Source organism: Nakaseomyces bracarensis, assembly GCF_045282275.1.
Source record: "Nakaseomyces bracarensis strain CBM3 chromosome Unknown Scaff6_0, whole genome shotgun sequence".
NCBI lineage: Eukaryota > Fungi > Ascomycota > Saccharomycetes > Saccharomycetales > Saccharomycetaceae > Nakaseomyces > Nakaseomyces bracarensis.
The window spans coordinates 29,926-51,663 of record NW_027263966.1 but is presented as its reverse complement, the minus strand read 5'-3'; the positions used below and the strand labels follow the sequence as shown (position 1 = coordinate 51,663).

The 21,738-nt window shown below is 33.3% G+C and overlaps 2 protein-coding genes across 2 annotated transcripts; one reads left to right on the top strand and one right to left on the bottom strand.

Annotated features, from left to right (window-relative positions):
• Nucleotides 1–101: 101 nt before the first annotated feature.
• On the bottom strand, nucleotides 102–4,349 carry TAF2 (transcription initiation factor TFIID subunit TAF2; the record flags this gene model as incomplete). Its single annotated transcript, XM_071051341.1, has 1 exon — nucleotides 102–4,349. The coding sequence occupies one exon, from the start codon at nucleotides 4,347–4,349 to the stop codon at nucleotides 102–104; it is 4,248 nt and encodes a 1,415-aa protein (XP_070907688.1).
• Nucleotides 4,350–9,600: 5,251 nt separating this feature from the next.
• On the top strand, nucleotides 9,601–13,062 carry RNJ42_01174 (uncharacterized protein; the record flags this gene model as incomplete). Its single annotated transcript, XM_071051340.1, has 1 exon — nucleotides 9,601–13,062. One exon carries the CDS (start codon nucleotides 9,601–9,603, stop codon nucleotides 13,060–13,062), a length of 3,462 nt encoding a protein of 1,153 aa, XP_070907687.1.
• Between the last annotated feature and the right edge of the window lie 8,676 nt (nucleotides 13,063–21,738).

Sequence of the window (21,738 nt, the reverse complement as noted above, 5' to 3'; positions counted from 1 at the left end):
TATAAATATCATATCATTAACACAGTAGCTATAAACAAGTTAGTAATAAAGCTAAAGTGCAATGATATCATATTAATTTTTAATGACAGGTTCAGCAGTAACTAATCAGACTTCTTCAGTTTTATTTTAACTTGAAATGTTCTTCTAGTTACCTTCAAAAATTCAACATTATTGCTATATGGAACTGATGATAAACTGACATGTTTATTATCAGTAATTTTAACGAATCTCAAAGGCAGAGAGCCAACTCTGCTGATTGTTGGTTTATGTACCTTTTTGGCAACCTTAGCAACTGGCTTAGTGTCTTTTTTACTATCTATCTCTGTTGGAGCTGTAGCCTTAATTCTTATCTTCGTTTTTGGAACTGACTTTGGTACTGCCTTGATATTTAATTTAACAGTATTTTTAACCTCAGCTTTAACTTCAGGTACAGTTGACAAAACCTTTTCCTTCTCGGCCTCGGCAACTGGTAACTGTTTCACTTGCACAGGTGCTTTGATTTTAGTATTCAGATGAAGTTTTAAGGTCCCTTCACGTTTGATAACAACTTTATTTTCATCCAGCTTCTTTAGGACTAATTTCTTAGCCCTTGGAAGCGGTAGAGATACCTTATACTCATCTTCCGATGAGAATAAAACAGCAACTATTTCGAATAGTACTTTTCTTTGGAAAATTGACAAGGAAGGTGACCGTAACATCTCCCACAAAAGTTCCTTTAGTGGATAATATGACTTGAATTGGCTATTAATCCATGGTATAATGGTGTAGACCCCTCCCTTGAATGCACGCTCTTTCTTCTGCAATTCCTCTTCCTCGAATGACTCTACTACTAACATATTTTCCAATTCTTCCTCGTCGCTCATATCATCTATTATATCATTGGGACAGGCGAGCTTACTAATAGCAAGAAAATCATCTATAATATCTTTATTCCGTAACTCTATCAATGTCGAGTTTATTGCATCAATAAATGTCAACATATACTGCTCCTTAATAAATATATCATTTTCGTAACAGCATGAAAGACAAAACAACTTTAAGATTTCTGTATTTTTTAAACCACAAGAATTAAGCAAACTTTTCATGGCTGCCACCGAAATATCTTGCAGTCCTTCCCTAAAATGAAACGCATTTTTACCAGTAAAATTGATTGTGGAGGTACCAGTATTGGACATATTTTTTAGCCCTACATTTACCCAAACACTGTCCATGGTATTTTCACCAGTCCACCTAATTGATGCTAACCGCAATAAATCATCAAAATCTTGACTTTCATATGATATTAGGCCTTTCATAGATAATTCCGTCTTTAAAGCGATAGAAGTAGATGATAAAACAAATTGGTAGCTTGGGACCCACTTCTCTAAATGATCATATCTCTGTATTTGCTCCATAACCTTTTTAGTAAAGTGTGTATCGCCTCTCATACAACAAGATACAACACATTGTAATAGTTTTGCAATATAATAAGTGTCATCAAATGAATTATCTGCATTTTCATTGTAAGCTAAAATGTCCAATAAAAAGTGTTTAATAGAAGAAGGACAATCACCTTGATCATCCCTAATACTTGAAATAAACTCTGGTATTGCCTTTTTCACAAAATAGTTCTGGAAGTTACTAAAATCATTATTTTTCGGGATATTTGTCCCTTCAAAACAAAATAACTTCCTAAATACAAGAACTAAGTAATGGTCTGCAAAGCTATTTTGCGGTATAAATTTGGCTAAAGCCCTCGCCGCTTCTATTCGGACACCATAATAGTATCTTTCATCCACAATGGTACGCACTAGTTGTGATACATAAATTTTTGCTGATGCATTTGATGTTATGACATCTGAGTAAAACCAAACACTTTCCAATTGCGCTTCAACATCACTGTCTCTTTGCAGTTGAGTCGCAAACATGAAATCGGGCTGATTAATATATATTTTAGCAATCCATTCAAAATCAGAATCAATACGTATCCAATCAATAGAACCATCGCTAGTTCTTTGGTTTTCATCTCCGTTAATATTACCTGAAGTTATTCCTGGTTCTACAATTCCCCATTCGGAACATTCACTTTCTGTTTCTAATACATTTCCTAGTCTCTGGTCATAATTATAAATCTCACGTTCTTCATTCAATTTTTCGTCTTCATTAGTTTTCTTACCTCTAGATTTTTTATACTTAGTGTTGTATTGTATATCTATCTTTGTAAATGTATCTTTAATCTCTATTATATGTTCATACGGGGTTCCGTCCGAATCGTGTATTCTAATAGTAATGGAGCCAGTGAATACTGATGTTGTATTGAAATTTGGGGCTTCAATTGAATTTAATGCCCTATTGAAGAAATTCTCTTCGACCCTTCCTACTCGTTCTTTAAATTCACTGGGATCAGATTGACACTGTCTAATACCCATCTCGACCATCATTCTTTTTCTATTGTATCTCTGTGTAACTCTTAAAATAGGGACACCGGATCCATAAACCCATTGTTGGAAAAATGATTCTAATTTATTTTTATTCACCTTTTCACAAACGTGTTGGAAATGTACTGAACTGAGCGCATTATTAGCAAGATCGCCCGACATAGCTTGTAGGAATATCTTTGGTAAAACTCTTGACATACCGAATGACCTCTCCGTCTTGGTCATTCTCCTATCCAATATATGCAAGACCATTGGAGCTTTTAACCTCATGAATTGGAAAAGCGATCCGCGATATGAGATTGGTCGCGATGTTAAATCAGATATACTATTGCCTAAAGGTGGCTTTCCGATGTCTTCTCTTAATATGGCCTCATTACTCATCTTTAGCTTGAAGTGATAAGCATTATTTCCAAAAATTTTTTTTAATACTCTCAAAACCATGAAACCTGCCATACCAATACAACACCAATAATCATTTAGTGTTGTTGGGGTAATATTTATTCCAGACCATTGACTTGCAATAGACCAAGCCAACTCTTCAGTAGTGGGAATTATCTGGTCAATGATCTCATGAGGGTAAAGCAGTCTAGTATTGGCAATAGAAAGGCCTGCAAAATCTAGTATAGTCGTCGAAACTGTAGGAAGAAAGACTAAACCATAAGAAGCAAATGGAAAGGACCCAAACTCTTTAGCATAGAAATCTAGGAATTTTTGAGATATGATGGTCGAGTTGATAACAACCTTTTTATCAACATCATAAGTGGGTAAAGTATATATCTGAATTGGAACGTAGTCATCATTTGCTCCATTAGAGTCTTCCATTGTTTTAATTTCATCAAGATCTTCATCTATATCTAGTTTATTAGATATCTGTGGTAACGTCCATATATCAAACGACCCAACAGCCCAACCAATAAACTGAGCACTGACTGGATTGAAAACTTGAAAGGTATATGTTTTCTTAGAAAGATCTGTAGGATGGAGGGACTCTTTCATGGTCGAAAATTCACTACATGCAACAACAATGTCCCTGTTTAGAGGATTATCTTGATCATTTTCTTCGTTAACAAGGTTTTCTTCACCATCTGAATCATCACCATCTTCAGCTGGCGGTATTTTATCATCACCATCATGTGAACCTCTTCGGCTATTGCCTGCTGATTTAGTATTTAAAGCTTTAGAATTTAATAAATCTCGTACAGTCTTTGGGACACTAATTTCTAATTCCCAAGTACATTTTTCATCGAGTGTATCTATACAAGGAACCCAATTTGAGGCACCACATCCTAATTCAGAGTTAGTTGTAAAACAATTCCATAACTGAGGTTCGTCAGTTGCCATCGTATCAAATACAATACCGGACACCGGATTTGATAGTACATAATCAATCTTTATTGTTATGGGTGTAAATACTGCCTCTTGACCACCTGGTGTTCCCTTAATCGATGGAGTTATAGGCGTATAGTTTGCCAGTGACCCAGTATTTTGTAAAGTAATCTTGATGTTTGACGGTATTTTTACAGTAATCTGGGATTTGTTCTCATCCTGTGGGTTTGGTGAAAATTCTCCAACCTTTTCTTTGTAGAATTCAGCTTGATGAATAGAGTTATACCTCAGTAGTGTATCAGTTAATGGACCATATATGTATTTTTCGTCTAATAATTTCTGCTGGTCATCAAAAACATAATTCTCAGACCTCCTGCCTTCAACCTGTACATCTGTGACTTCTATGCCTCTACAGTCAAAGGAAGCATAATCTAATTTGGGTACTAATGGGATTAATATTATACTTGTACAACCTTTAATAGAATGTTCCTCTATATTAACATCCAAAGTTACTGACTGATGAGCGATCTTATATGTCCTTATATCCAAATTATCATCGAGAACTAATCCTGAGCTTCCTGGTGTATTAGCAGACAGAAATGACATGGTCTATTATAGATTTACTATTACTCTCAAATTGTAACAGCAGCCCTGAGTTGTATATCTAGAAAAAAAGATCTGCTTAATCGAATCTTCTGAAGATAATAGTATGTCTGGCCACCAAACTGGAAAAATTTGGTGATTTTATTTGAACCAATGCGAATAAATATGCAAAAATTGTTTAATCCAAATAACTTTCAGTTTCAAATGAGTCTCCTAGTATGGTTATGAAACGTCTTACAGTTCTAAATAGGAAAATACAGAACTTCTGAAAGTAGATATTATTAGACTTTTTAATTGAGTAGCTCTCCTTTCCGTGGCAGTTTTCCGTATCAATTATTTCTCATTGTCCCTCATCGATCTTCTTTTGAAATTTCATTAATAGCAAAGCCTAGGATTTATTTTTTTTGAAAATTCAATAAACAATCATGGGATTTTACCCGGTCTTATTTCAGGAATACCAGAATTCAGTTCGTACGCAATGATTTATTAAATTATCGAATGAATACAAATATTTATAAATTACATCATAACGTAAGTATTATAAAACTAAGTAATTTTATTTAATTTTCGGTTTACATTTTACTTTTATTTGTTCATATATTTTTAGTTAAATTAGAAGTTTCAGTCAAAATATATAAGGTTTTTGACAAGTTTTAAACTTAGTCAAATTATAGTAATTTTTTTATAATTTTATTCTTAGTAATATTTTCAACAGTTTTAGTTTTGTTTTGTTTTTTTATTAGCAGTTTTAGATAAGTATTATGTTATTCCAGTAGTTATATAATTTATTTTTAGTTTAATAGTCTTTATATTTATTTTTAGTCTTACATTTTATTTTTAGTACAATAATTTTACTTTTAGTACAATAATATAGTTTTTATTTTTAGAATAATAATATACCTTTTTATTTTTAGTTCAATAATTTGAATTTCTGTTTGACTATCTTCTATTATATTTTTAGATTTATGAATCGTCCACTTTCAGCTATGTCTTCTATATAATTTTTACTACTGGAATTGGGTGGTATTCTTTGCTGCCTCGCTAAATATTGCTCCTTTGGCAATGATTTTTCCATCAGCATTAATAATTAATTCTTATATAGGCTCGGGCCAGCAAATTTATCACCATTAGGAGTTAATTTAGTGCCAATGATACCAGCAGGTGTATGTGTGAAGAGGGCATGTCGTGTATTTCAATATGAATACAACTTTGTTGCGACCAATTAATTTAAATTAGGCCCGTTGGTGCATAAGAAAGGAAAATTACATACTTATTCTGGTGATCTCTGCATAGCAGCCCTCTACCATAATTAAATCTTACCATCTGGAATGTACTATTTTTACCAATCCAGGAGAAGAGCCTGGCTATAATTACTAATTTATCTGATCATCCCTTGTAATAAAAAGGCTTGAATACCTATTCATTCTTTTGAAATTCATTAAAAATTTTTTCATTTACAGAAAGAACTCGAAAGAAATTTAAACATTGTCCAAGAACCCCCTATGGGCAAAACTAGGAGAGCTTTCACTATAATAGAGCTGGTAACTGTAATTCCAACAAATATATCAAACATTTCTTTTTTCATAAACTGATTCAACACTTCTATAAACTATTAAGATACAACATTATATTATCAATTGCAGCTCTTACTATACCCGCTTCATGAATACAATTGTTCCCTATCAACTGGAAGAAACTAAATTAACAACTTATTTAGCAACCAAAAATAAAAGGTACGAAGAATTACAATTTTTATATATCCGTTACTGGCACCTAAATAACGCTTTTTTGGGTTTAATTCAGAGTAGCTCTACTATACTTTAACGCTTTAAAAAAGTATACTTTATTGTGAAAGACATAGTCAGACGGGAATACTCCCCCCTCCCCCAATATAATAATCAACGTACAAATAACTGCAACTATAGAGAGGCTAGTACTATTCACACTTTTACTTCCGAGCATTAGTTTTATCTTTTCTTTTAATTTAATGGCATTTTCTTTTTTCTTTTTCTTTAAAATATTGTTGTATTCATAACGCCTCACAACCAACTATTCCATACATCATACAACTGCATTATCATCATACTGTACATCACACAACTACATTACTACATTATCATTATACTATTTGCGGTCTAGATCTAGAGCTGAACCAAATCCTTTTGTTAAACTAAAGAAATGCTAATAAAAGAATCTATAAATGTCTTCACCAACAAGAAACATCCTTAATTCATATACAGAAAAATCTATGAATAAAATTACAAGAAATAAATAAAAAGAAAGAAAGAACGGATTTGTACAGCGCCCCTCTTAGACTAACACCAACTTAATAGTACCTAAAATAACGTAATTAGAAATACAGTACTTGATTTTTGCAAACAGAGATATCGATTAAGTGCTACTCCACTGTTTAAATACCACCTCCCTTGAAACAAGGGATAATATTTCCAATTTTGATAGGTAAGGAGTGTAAGAGGATCATCGTTAGTAGAAAATATACAACAAGAGAATATGAATCTACTAACAAAAACAGATTAAATATTTAAATTTTTTATTTGTTTTAGGGAATTGAAACTTTTAAGGATGTTCCGATTTCAAAAGAAATCCCACTCTCACGCCCAAAAAAATGTGTAAGAGGATATTTGAATTATTTTCTTGGGAGGTACAGTGGATCCGAAGCGGCTAGTAAAAATTACACTCTGTAGAGATCAGATTCTTATCAAAAGGGCGTACCAAATAAATAGAAACCTAAATTGAACAAGCTTTTTCTTGTGCAATAAATATTTCTAGCACCACTTTTTTTTATTTACGTATTTATTCAACAATAGCACAAGGGCTACTATAATCGTTAATTAAATGCACTCATTTCTTTAGGGATTTACCGGTAGTTCAGTGCAGAACCGTTATTTCAATTTCAATTTCAATACTAATTTATCAGCGCCTGGTGCTCCTCCCCTATCACCCTCTTTCTTCACAAACATATAGTTTCAGTCTACTTGATAATTGAAGTATTACTAACGTACGATTATTTTAGTATGAAAAAAGAAAAAGAGAGTCAAGGGACTAACTGATAGGGAAAGGAGGCAAAAAAATAAATAAATAAAAAAGAAAGAAAGGGAGAGGAAATTTACCGAAGCGGCTTATTTCCTTAGAGAAAGTAGTAGAAAAACAGAGGGTCTTTAGTTTTTTGTTTTTTTTTTCCTGTTTAACGGAAGCAGCCTTGCAGTCACCAGACATTTCTTTTTAATCTGATTACGAAATCATTAGAACAGTAACTTGTACAGCTATTATTGCTTTTTTTTTTGTCTTGTTCAAACTTAACAGAATTGAAATGAAAATTTTGGAATTCTAAAATAGAAGCATTTTTGTTTACAAATGCTATAAAGGAGATGGTGATACAAAATCCCAGTACCCCAATGTGAAGAATACGGATAGTGAAATGTTGAATACTTCTTGAAACAAGGGGATATCAAAAAAAAAAAAAAAAAAAATGTCCCCAAGAAAAAACCTAAAACTAAATAAAACTGAATGTATAGATATTGATTCTCTTTTCCGTTCTGGACTTTTTTTTGTTGTATGTAGGCAAAGGTATCATAAAATAGGTAGGTAGTGGAGGGGGACAGATGGGTGGGATGAGATGGGCCAGGTTAGGCTCACATGTTACCAATATTTCACCTAAGCTCGTTCTCTTATCTTCCTGCATCTTATAAAAACCGTGCCCTCCCCTTCAGATGAACTCCTGCGACAAAATTTAATAAATCAGACGGTATTAGACAAGGTAGATTTATTTTAAGATTATAATAGAAATAAAAACCCGCTAGAGAGATTCATTTTTTTATTTCTGCAAATTATTGTGTATATTTAAGTTATGCGTAAGGATAAGTGGGTCCATTAATTTATTATGTTTTTTTTTTTGTTCAATAAAAAAAAAGAAATTAAGGAAACTTTTTTTTTAAATATAGTGTCAGTTAATGTGGTGCCCAAATTTAGAGATCCGAAAAAACATTTGCTGTATCTTTCCGTGAGGCAGTTTTGGAAACTTGATTCCCTACTTACTGTGAAGAAGAATCATTTGCGGATAGAATATCACATAGCGGGCAAAATAAATCAAAAGATAACTGTTTTTTCTTTTGAAAAAGAAATGTTTCAGAAAGGTGGTAGTCCAACAGAATTTTATTTACTCGCATATTCATTGACCCTAAATAAACGATGTGGGACGCAAATTGAGTTGCTTACCCCCTTTTCTTTTTCTTTTTTTTTTTTACTGAAGTACTAACAGTACCGTTTTCACTTTTTACTATTAATTTAAGCTCAAGTTCCACGGCCTCCGTAGAATATTAATTTTTGTTTTAATTATGTACTGTTCATAGGGCGTAGGAGGGACTGTCTCCTTTCTCAAGGTAAAAAAGGACTCAAAATAAATAATAACAACTTCCACCCGCATTAATTAGGTAGATCCTATCCACTAAATTTTTTTTCTTTAGTACCAAACGGAAGCAAAACTCACCAAACAAAAAGTAACAGGAACAATAACATTTTAAAACTTTTTTCCCAAAGAAGTGCATGTAGTTTTCCTAAAACTAAAATAAAATAAACAAAAAGGAGCTACATGGAATATCTTCACTGAAGAAATAGGAAAAATATTATTTATTATTGCCTGAGCCCTGAAGACATGTAAGTTGTTTTTGAACTATCCTTATGATCCGGTTATGGAAATGCCCATGTAGCTCTCATTCCTTTCAATTAGTAAGGGGGAACTCTTCTCCTTTCTTATACACTCTCTAATGCTTTTGTAACTTGTTTTCAAAACGGTGCACACCTACTCAAGAATACAAACTGAGTTTCTACTAAAACTTTTACTAAAAAGAAAAACCAGTTATTGAAATCGAGATTTACGTAAATTTGTGTCTAGTTGCCTACTGATCTTCTTTAGGATAGCACTTTAAACAACAATATCAATTTTTTGTAGTTTAAAGTAATGAGATTTAATCCCCTTTCGGAATCTTCTAAACATAACTATTGTTTTTATGAGCAATGGTGAAATTAATTTGTAATAGAAAAAAGTTGCTTTCCTCCCTCGTTCAAGTATTTTTCTTTTAACTATAATATTCTACCATGAATCTCTAATTTGTATATAAGTATCGAGCTATTTTGGAGACATATAATTTTTGTCCAGGATGCCAATATTAACTGATCAATTTTTTTTTATATTTTCTTTTGACCTTTCAAAGCAGAAATATCAACAATAATAACCATGCCAATAAATAACCTGATATTTTCTGCGGTAGTGTTCTTCACACTTCTAAGTACCAGTGCCGCCGATTATCTGAATGCATGTGGTATATTTGAATCGCCTGTAACAGGCCTAACTGCAAGAGTATATGCTTACACACTGGGTGATAGTTTTAATTTCCAATTGCCGTCATATATGGCTGGTGGTTATAGAAACTCAGACTTAGTAGCAACGACTACAGGTATTAGCGACATTGACATCAACTTTCCTATGCCTTGTAACGATAAGGATGGAAATTTCATAAAATCGTGTGCTGCTGGTTTGAACAATGTAGTGGCACCCTCAGGAAGAGATCAATACTATTGTAACAATGATACATCTCTTTTATGCTACACACCTGATGTAGCGTACCATGAATATTATGGCTTGAATCTAACAACAACAAACTTAACCATCGAATTGACAGGGTACTATAGGGCTCCACAAAGTGGTACGTATACATTTTCTTTAACTGATGTTGATGACTCTGCAGTTGTAACTATTGGTGGAGGTACAGCTTTTGATTGTTGTACACAAGAATCTTCTACCACGTCTAATGAAGATTTCTCTTTGAATGGTATTAAACCTTGGTCTAATGGTCCTTATAACCCACGTTCAGCTACTTTTGAATTAGTACAAGGACAGTTTTATCCTCTAAAGGTTGTTTATACAAACGGTATTACTTGGGGCTCACTAAAATATTCTCTTGTGGCCCCTGATGGCACAAACATCAGTCTAAGTGAGAATTTATACTCATTTGCGGATTCCAAGGATGAGGCTAGATGTCATGCCATTGTTCCAATTCTATCTACTACTTATACTAAAGGTACTCATAGTGCAACAACCACAGTATCTACATATACCTCCACCATAACAGGAAGTGATTTCATTGGAACACCTGAAATAGTGTATATTGTCGAGACACCAATCCCCCCAACTAACTCTACTCTATACACACCAGGAACATACACATTCCCAACTACTGTTTCTACATCAACTACAGGTATAGTGGGTACTGATAACTACACTACACCTGAAATCGTTTACATTGTCGAGACACCAATCCCCCCAACTAACTCTACTCTATACACACCAGGAACATACACATTCCCAACTACTGTTTCTACATCAACTACAGGTATAGTGGGTACTGATAACTACACTACACCTGAAATCGTTTACATTGTCGAGACACCAATCCCCCCAACTAACTCTACTCTATACACACCAGGAACATACACATTCCCAACTACTGTTTCTACATCAACTACAGGTATAGTGGGTACTGATAACTACACTACACCTGAAATCGTATACATTGTCGAGACACCAATCCCCCCAACTAACTCTACTCTATACACACCAGGAACATACACATTCCCAACTACTGTTTCTACATCAACTACAGGTATAGTGGGTACTGATAACTACACTACACCTGAAATCGTTTACATTGTCGAGACACCAATCCCCCCAACTAACTCTACTCTATACACACCAGGAACATACACATTCCCAACTACTGTTTCTACATCAACTACAGGTATAGTGGGTACTGATAACTACACTACACCTGAAATCGTTTACATTGTCGAGACACCAATCCCCCCAACTAACTCCACTTTATACACACCAGGAACATACACATTCCCAACTACTGTTTCTACATCGACTACAGGTATAGTGGGTACTGACAACCACACAACACCTGAAATCGTTTACATTGTCGAGACACCTATTCCCCCAATTGATTCCACCTCCTTCACTCCTGGAACTGACAGTGTAACAAGAACTGTTTCTACTATTACTACCTACAGCGTTGGCACAGATAGCAATACTACACCTGAAATAATTGTTGTAATAGAAACACCAGTTCCACCAATTGACTCCACCTCCTTCACTCCTGGAACTGACAGTGTAACAAGAACTGTTTCTACTATTACTACCTACAGCGTTGGCACAGATAGCAATACTACACCTGAAATAATTGTTGTAATAGAAACACCAGTTCCACCAATTGACTCCACCTCCTTCACTCCTGGAACTGACAGTGTAACAAGAACTGTTTCTACTATTACTACCTACAGCGTTGGCACAGATAGCAATACTACACCTGAAATAATTGTTGTAATAGAAACACCACCAGCTTCAGTCGGATTGTCGACCTCCTTCACTCCTGGAACTGACAGTTTAACAAGAACTGTTTCTACTATTACTACCTACAGCGTTGGCACAGATAGCAATACTACACCTGAAATAATTGTTGTAATAGAAACACCAGTTCCACCAATTGACTCCACCTCCTTCACTCCTGGAACTGACAGTGTAACAAGAACTGTTTCTACTATTACTACCTACAGCGTTGGCACAGATAGCAATACTACACCTGAAATAATTGTTGTAATAGAAACACCAGTTCCACCAATTGACTCCACCTCCTTCACTCCTGGAACTGACAGTGTAACAAGAACTGTTTCTACTATTACTACCTACAGCGTTGGCACAGATAGCAATACTACACCTGAAATAATTGTTGTAATAGAAACACCACCAGCTTCAGTCGGATTGTCGACCTCCTTCACTCCTGGAACTGACAGTTTAACAAGAACTGTTTCTACTATTACTACCTACAGCGTTGGCACAGATAGCAATACTACACCTGAAATAATTGTTGTAATAGAAACACCACCAGCTTCAGTCGGATTGTCGACCACTTTCACCCCTGGAACTGACAGTGTAACAAGAACTGTTTCTACTATTACTACCTACAGCGTTGGCACGGACAGCAAGACCACACCTGAGATCGTGTTTATCGTAGAAACACCTCCAGCTTCAGTCGGATTGTCGACCACTTTCACCCCTGGTACTGACAGCGTCAGTAAGACTGTGTCAACCATTACTACCTACACCGTTGGCACGGACAGCAAGACCACACCTGAGATCGTGTTTATCGTAGAAACACCTCCAGCTTCAGTCGGATTGTCGACCACTTTCACCCCTGGTACTGACAGTGTCAGTAAGACTGTGTCCACCATTACTACCTACACCGTTGGCACGGACAGCAAGACCACTCCTAAGACCGTGTTCATTGTGGAAACACCTACATCCCCAACTGTGAAGGAAAACCTAACTACCAGTAGAAACACTAAAACTTTAACAAAAACAGGTTTTATTCAAAGTACTACATCAGAGGGAAGTATCCATAGTGGATCCTCAGGAACCCCTGATAAAAATGTCAGTTTTTCTACCGGAACTGCAAATAGTATTACAACAAAGTCAATAACTCACTCTACTATAAACAACTCTTCACCCACAATCCAGTTCCAAACATCTAGAGTTCCATCAGCTAGTCAAGCTATTCTAATAAATACTGGACAAGGTTTGCGTCTGAATACTAATTCCTCCGTTTTAGTTGGGTTGTTATCGTTACTGTTATTACTTTAATTGTTTTAGGATCTTTCTGAACGACTTAGTTTGGTCTGTGAACGATTTAATTTGGTTTATTTCTACAAAACATCGACACATTTTCGGGTAATCTCCTGAAAACAACAGTCAAGATATGCATTTCTTCTTAATTATTTTTTCTCCATGTTCAATTCTGTAAGTGTATCCTTTTTTTTTTTACCACTTTAATTTCCTCATCAATTTTTTCTTGTTAACTAGTGGCATTACATTTTAAATCATAGTTAACCTAAATAATTAAATAACAATTCTAAAAAATCATTATTAATATTAGTACAATGAATAAGCCCTGTTGAAAATCTTCTACCTTTTTTTACTGGTAGAAATTCCTAAAACCTCACCCATTTTTATTTTTCGTCCATATTTCAACCTTTACTTCACTGAGAATGAATAGATAAAAAATTCATTCTGTTATATAGAAAAAAGAACGAGATTACACATAGGGAAATTTTTTGGTTTCAATATTCGTGGTTCACATATATATAACTTTCAGAGATGTGATTGTTGATCAAGCTATGGCTGAAAGTATTTGAATAGTAGCTTGTTATATTTTTTTTTTTTGTCATTTTTAATTTATTGTTTTTTTCAACAATGGCCGATGGAAGAGCAAAAGAATCCGGTGCACACATTTTGTGCATTGTTTTCGAAAAAAAGCCAGCCAGGTGCGGTGCAGTCGAGGCGAGAAGAAAACGCCCATTAAGAATGCCAACAAAAAAATCCTTTCAACAGAAAAGAACAATGCCGTTGAAATAAACTTCGCAGGAACAATTAGCTCAAGGTCAACATATTCTACGAAGACCTAAAATAGGGTTAGAATATAGATACTTGGTTCTTATTTACAAATAGTGCATATATGACTATAGATTAGAGCTTTTCGAAAGGTTTGTAAGGTACTAGTTTTAGATCTCAAATAGTATAGTATTTGTAAAGATTACGCAGGTATGTAGTTGTAGGTGGTTATGTGTATCAGACGATTCAGAAAATCTCATATGTAAGTTGCTAGTTATATTCTATGAAATAATTTTAAACCTCTTCAAAAATACAAATATTTCTGGGTATCTATTGTAATTCCTTTCCAGTAACATTTAGTTTTATGTTGACTGTTGTCGTTGTACCATCATTCCTTTATTTTTCAACTACGATTTTTTCTTTGTACCTTGTATAGTAAGAAAGGTTAAAATTTCGACCTAAATATTAAATAATAAATAAAAAGTAGTTAACTGGGTTACCCAGCTATAAAGTGTGCTGGACACTTATCTTTAAATCGGACTATGAATATGGACTATTTACAAATATTAGAACTAACCATGACCAGAATTCTGCGATTTTTACAACCTAGTCCAGATAGTAACTTTATAGTATATATATTTTTTTAAGAGAACTGTCTTTCAAACGAAAAAAAAAAATTGAAATTCTCTAAATATCATACATATACTAAAATAAGTAAATATCAATCCAATAACAAAAATTTGCTATAGTTAACTATCAGTTAATAAGAAAAGTACGAACAGAACATATGTATACACAATTTTATATAATAGTTGCCCCCAACATTATAAGCTAAAAAAACACACCTTAACCAACATGAGGCATGAAATTCATTCTACTCGATTATCTGAAGAAAAATTATGTTAGGCGAAGTAGTAACCGACCCAACTCCAGTAAAAACCATACGTTGTGGCCTCAAATCATTCAAAATACAAAGATTACTTTACTCTCACCATGTTACAGTACAACTTGTAAGGGGGTGGTCTTACTATTGACTACAATAATATGATTAAATAGAGTATGCCACAGTGTCAAGTATTCCTGTGTACGCTGACCGGAAATTCGATCCCCACCACTTTGTTAGACTTTTATGTCTATTAAATGGTCAAAAATAATATCATATCTAGATTATTTACAAAATAATCTAGATATAACTCAGTAAGTAATGAAACTAAATTCCCAGACCTTACTATAAATATTAGTAGCTAAAAGAATTCAGCAATATATATATTATTAGTTCATATAATAAACAGTGTCACATTAGTCTTGAAAACACTATTGTTATTGAGTTTTGAGGGCTAATAAGCTATGAATTACGAAACTTACTACTCCTCATTTTCTTGTCATAGATAGGAATAGTCGTGACATTCTACATATACATTTCTGTTTAATTATCGCGTGATATAATTATATCAAGTGTATTATATATCACATATTATATTCTACGATGAAAGATATTTACATGCATTGCGTCTAAAGTTGCTATTAATGTCAGTTTCTAGCACCTTTACCCAGCTTTATAACCCGACCCTTTTAGGAAGGAACTATCAACTCCTTTTTCTTTCAATATCTAGCTGCTACTTTTATAGTAGGGCATGTCACTTCAGACAAGGAAAATCACTAGACAAATTTTTTTTAACTTTTAATATGATGGAGAGTGAGGAGGGGGGCAAGAGGAACATCGTTCCGTGAAAAGAAAAGTAGCGAAGAAGTTAGTTTTTTATGGGATTTACCAAAGATAGTCCTCAAATGAAGAAGTGATATATCTCTATAACGAGAGGAGATCAAGTTCGGAAAATCCTTTTTTTTTATTTTTTTTTTTTATCTCCTTATTCCATTGATAGCATTGAACTGATCTTATTATGTTTTTATTGTGTAGTTCCGATTAATAATAGTATACCTTTCAGTAAGACCTAAAGCAGTTGCTGAAATGAAGGAAAAAGAATTACTGCGCTAGTAAAGACAATAAATCACAAGTAAGAAATATTTCTTGCACCACCTGTTGTACTTGATTATCAACTGACTTATATTGTAGAATGTTACTGGGCTATAATATTGGCCACTTCATTGAATATTTTAATAACATGGAGATTAAAAAAAAAAAAAATAAAAACAAAAATTAACACCGCTTACAAATGTCTCTCCCCTTTTTTTATTGTAATACCAAGTAACATTTACTTTATAACTTTCAATTACATCAACTGATAAAATTTAGTTCTTTTATTAGTTTATTTGTGAGGTATTAGCAAATTTTATGTTGAACACCGAATGTTCCCATCAATCTCGGACGACTTATTTGCGCTTGCTATACAATTTCCTTTGCAACGTACTGGCTAGACTAAATTTGAATGATTTATTTCCACAATATCTTTTCAGCGTTTTTATCATATTGAACATTTTCTAATACAATATAGAACAGCAAACGAAATGGGATTGACCATGTGAACAAGGTGATTTAAACAGCTGCTGAGCCTTTTTATTGTATTAATTTTCTTCTACTTTATCAAATTGAGGAATCAAAATTTAAATATTAATTTAAGAATATTGCAAAAGCAATATAACAAAAGACAATGTGTTTTTCTTTCTTTCCACTAAGGTCCACAAATTACGAACCGAACAATACGAGCAACCTCATATTTTAAGTACATTTCTTCTTAGTTAATACCCTAGTATTTTATTTATCTATATTAGCCAGAAACTTTAGTATACCCAAAAGAAAAAGTTGACTATAATTGCTGAAAATTTAAAAAATCATGCTTTCATTAATCAAGAGTTGTCAACAGATGGCACATCATATTTACAATACTAGCTAGTATTATTGTATTAACTAGTAAGAGAAATTCCAAACATACTACTAAGAGAAAGTAGCAAATCCCAAGCAATCGAAAAAAGATTTACCGATAACCAACTATGTAATTAGAACTTCGAAAAATAGAATGTCAAGAAATGAAGAACTGGAAAATATTTTATAGTACCAATTTTGAATCATACAATTTTTAGGAGCTTTATTTCGACAGTTTTATTATGTCCACAAATGGATACTAATTAAATTAACATTTTGTGGTGAATCGATAGAAGAATTATTCAATTTCCATATTAGATGATTATTGATGAGTAATGGAGATTAGATAACAAATTTCCGTTGCTACAAAAATTCGATCACGAGAGGCGATAAGACTTTGACAATACCTTACGCTTCAATTTCCATTCTTTTCTTCTTTTTCTTTTGTGACATAGCCAGTAAAATAGGAGTTTTCGAACTGCGTGATTATTCATCCATGCTTAACCTCTCATTAAAAATCAGATACTTACACCATAGGTTCAACAGAAAGTCAAAAACAGTTTACTATAGTATTCGTTCTGGGAAACTAATACTGGACTGCTTGCAACTTAACATTCTACAGGTAAAACACACAATAGTTACGGACGTTATATTCCAAAAAATTGTAAGCCTGCAGTTATTTTCAACCTTTTTACGAATCTTATTTAACAACCGTCTAGCTAATTTCAAATAAGAAATATCCTATTCAACATAGAGCACAGAAAAATAACAAGTAATTCTATAACCCTTTCAGCTGCGGACACCTTCAAAATTTTAAGCTATAATATTTCCTCTAAGATGTTAAGTCAGGAGATGTCACGATTTAAGCATAAAATCGTTGTTTAAAGGTAAAAGAAAGAATAAAAAATTGTGCCTTATTTATTCTGATAACATCTTCGTGTTAGTCTATAGCTTCGAAGAGTGATTCGTAGTGGGACCGAAAGTTAACATTTCGCACAATCTTTATTTTCCAACGGTTTTTGTTAATAAATACGACGTGTCAAACAAACATCTGTTGACCTCACATATCTGAATGAAATAAATTCTATACCTTCCGTAGGGGATTAATGGTAGAAATTCTGTGAGCTTTATTAATTGTTCTCTATCCATCACCAGCTATTCTTCATCTAACTGAAAGTACATATGTACAAAAAGAAAAGTACTCCATAATAACGAAAATTTTTACCTTTCAAGGACCTATCCAATAAAAAGGAATCCAAGAGATTCAACTAAAAAGGAAAGATAGACCCAAAAATGTCCAATTTTGTTTAGAGGTATAGAACCAGAAGTTTTTTATTGTGCTAATAAAGGAAAGCACTCATATAAACCTAAGTAAAAGAGAAATTCTCAACAGCCTCAATAATATGAAGACAACTAAACCGAAATACAACTGAGAGGGGCAAGAGATGTGACTCAAAAATACCAGTACGAACTTTACCAATTACTATATGTCTCATTAATGTTCCCATTATTCCCATCATTGTTTCTTCAGTGAGCATACCACATATGCAGCGAACAGAATGGTAGTTAGTTACAATGCCTCAGTAGGACAAATTTTTTTAGATTTTTTGTCCAAATTTCCTCTCTCTGATCAAATTTGCGCAGTGCACTTCGTAGTAATGCAAATTTTTCACATATATGATTTTGCGATAGGATTACATTGTTGGAATAGAATTTATAGATAAAGAATCTTCTTGTCAGGGAAACCACACTCATTTATGAAGGTTTTACATTTTTAAGGTAATATCAAGGATGGGATGTTATATCCTTTTTTTTTATTGTTGATAATATGTCTCCCTATCCTACCTCTTTTCGTCATAATATGCTGCTTTCACTTTCGCAAGGATTCCATCGTCAATAAAAGCTTAACTCATAGAACGGCTATCAAACGTCTATAAGTTGTTCAGTAATTTGCTTTTAGTTGCATAATAGAACGTCTATAAACGTCTATATGTAGTTCGGGCTTTTGCTTATAGATGCATAATAACAATAAGAATATTTTCATGCTCAGATCGATAACTAATTCGATCGTTGTTGAATAGATAAGCTTTTTTATTCTATCAACATACCCTGATTTGGCTATTCCAACATTAGATGCCACTTATAAAAAATGAATGGGTGACTATTATGCTGAAACTAGTTAAGAGGTAAAAGCATTGTTAGGGTAAAGAATGGGGGTGGTATCGTATAATCTAAAAGCCGTCCAATCAAAATTAAAACATCCCGCAAACATTTTGACTTCTGTTTTAATAACATCCGAATAATAATGAGCTGATAGTAGGTTATGCTCTATACTTCAGGAAATGCCGCATTAGCGCACTTTCCTAAAGCCCGATGTTATGAAAGAAACTGTGGAATATACTCAGAAGAATATTATCGATAGTACTCTAATACCAAATTTATTACGTTAGATTTCATTGTGTGAAGTACGCAATTTCTTTTTGAAATGCTTGTTCAAATATTCTTATTTTCAAAGGCTCTGAATAACAAATTAGGGGTTCCCTGGTTACTGATAATATAATCTTTCAATGATCTAAAGCCTTTTATTAAAACTGGGGCTCATTTCATAACATCTATTTGATTTAAACTATAATTAGTTCATGCAATCTGCAAATCCATAAAGTACAAAAGGACTCAATACTATGACAAAGAACAATAACGAAGGCTGATCTCCAATTTTCCTTCATTGGGAATAGTGCTATAATGCTGGCCCTCATGTGATATGAACAAATAGTACTAACTTAATCAACAGAAATGATTAACCATTATTCAAATTCGAAGAGTCTAACCCTGTCGTCAATTTCTAGGTCAGAATATCATTCAGGTCTTAAAGTTTTATCAAAAGAAAACCCTATCCCTTATAAGTCTGACATAAATATCGACAGACTCGACTTACTTTTGTTTTAATTTTCCATGAATTACTCAAGAAAAATATATGTGAATTTTTACCTTAGTTTAATATAGTAACACATATGAGAAACTATGAGATTTGCCTTTCGGTTTTTCCTACTTGCTACGAAAACATGAGTTAGTAAGGAACAGAAATCGAGCAACATAATATTTAAAACACCCATCCACTCTCCATACAGAGCTGAAATAAAAATTGAAGCATAACTTATAAAATAAGTTATTTGACCTTCTTCATAAATTACCAATACATTAGTTTACCTTTCCTTTTCTTAATTTCTAAGAATTTATGAAAATACCTCCTTGACGAATGACGTTGTTTATTGGCTGCCCTGTTCAATGGTATGATAATAATAATCAGATATTATCACCACTGTCATGCTTGCTGTTCGAGACATACATTATATCATAAATTGATTTTTCATGAAGGTTTCTTTTTAACTAACCTAGATTTTATTTATGATGACATCATCACAACTACGTATAGTGGGTTTAGTAAGTGGGAGAACCTATTTTATATTCTATTTTTGGAAGAAGTTCCTCAGAAGCCTACATTATCTGTCGTGCAACGTAATTTAATGATTCCAGACTGTACAAAAAGGAATGAAAATTGAGGATGAAGGACTGTGGTAAAGACTTAGGTCCAGTACCAAATGAAAGGATTTTAGTATACTTCGCAAGCTTTAGACAAAAACTGATGATGTTCACCTTCCTGAATTCACTATTCTTGATGTACTGTTTCCCTTCACAACATTCTAAGGTAATATCTTCTCCTACTACTTTTCTTGGTTCATTATTAACCGAATCTTTGTTATTAACGTATTACGATGAAGTAAGGCGAACCTTTTCAGAAAAAAAGTGTAGTTACTGTCCTCGTCTTACCTTCGGTTATGGAGGTAAGCTCGGATATAAAAGTAATCATTAAAATTGAAAAAAATTAAAAAAAAATTATTAAACTACGGACAATACGTACAGAAAGAAATAACTGATCAAATCTCCGCGCGATACCTTAGATAGAGCCTTATTTCTAGTCCTTATTGGAGTAATCGTATGTCGGTTCCAGATTTTGAGCCCACCCTAGACATTTTCGTTCTTTTTAGTGACAAATTTTACGATATTATAAAGATTATTTATAATATATTAATAAACTAAAGTTATGAAACATTTAGAATCTGTTATGGAACCCTAAATATACAAGGTTTTCCAGTTAGGTAAATAATCTTCAACTGTTATTATTATCGAAATATATTAATTTAAAAGGAAATAGTCCAAACAGAGTAGCAACTAAAATGACTAAAGTGGCCACTTCTAATTTTCTTTCCGAATTATATGGCATTGAATGATACAGCATACCATTGCAATTAGTTTTTTGATTTCTGTGTTACAAGTGAAAGAAAGGGAGCAGATTTCTTGTTAGCTCTAGTGAAGGAAAATGATAGTGAAAAACTCTCGAAGTGGTGTGATTCTATGTCTCATACCTAGGTGCTTAGCATTTGAATTCGAATTAAATTGCGTGACATTTTCCATAGAATACCTACTAAGGAATGGTAATATTCCTATTAGTTGACCTCAATTATGCCTATGTGTATAAGTTGATCATGGCCATGAACCAGTATTAAGATAGCTTCACTACTACTATGATTTTGGATGATAAAAGAAAATCAAATCAACAATAGAAAATATTGTACTATAATAATTTTACATTTTAACACCTGTCATTTACTTATTTCTACCTACAACCAGTTTAGTAACACATGTTTACATATAGTAGAATCAATAGGGTAACATTTCACAATGCGATGGTTGAGGGAACAAACTATCCTCTCTCAACTTGGGAGTATAGGTAAAATGTAGCAGTTGTTTAATATATGTACACACTATTACTGAACAGGGCAGCAAATTAATATGAACTGTAAGACTTAGGGCATTTTTACGGAAAATGGAGAATGTACAATAGCATAATCACGTTAAAAATATTATGATCTTTTACGTTCGCTCATCCCTTTTATTATTGACTGTTAGGTAAAAAAACAGTCATAATAAATAACAGCCATCATTTTGTGTTATAATTTACTTAATAACCAATGTTCGGCATAACATTAAATCAATGTCATTACTTGCTCTAATTCAACACCCACACTAAAAGGTGATCACAAAGAGTA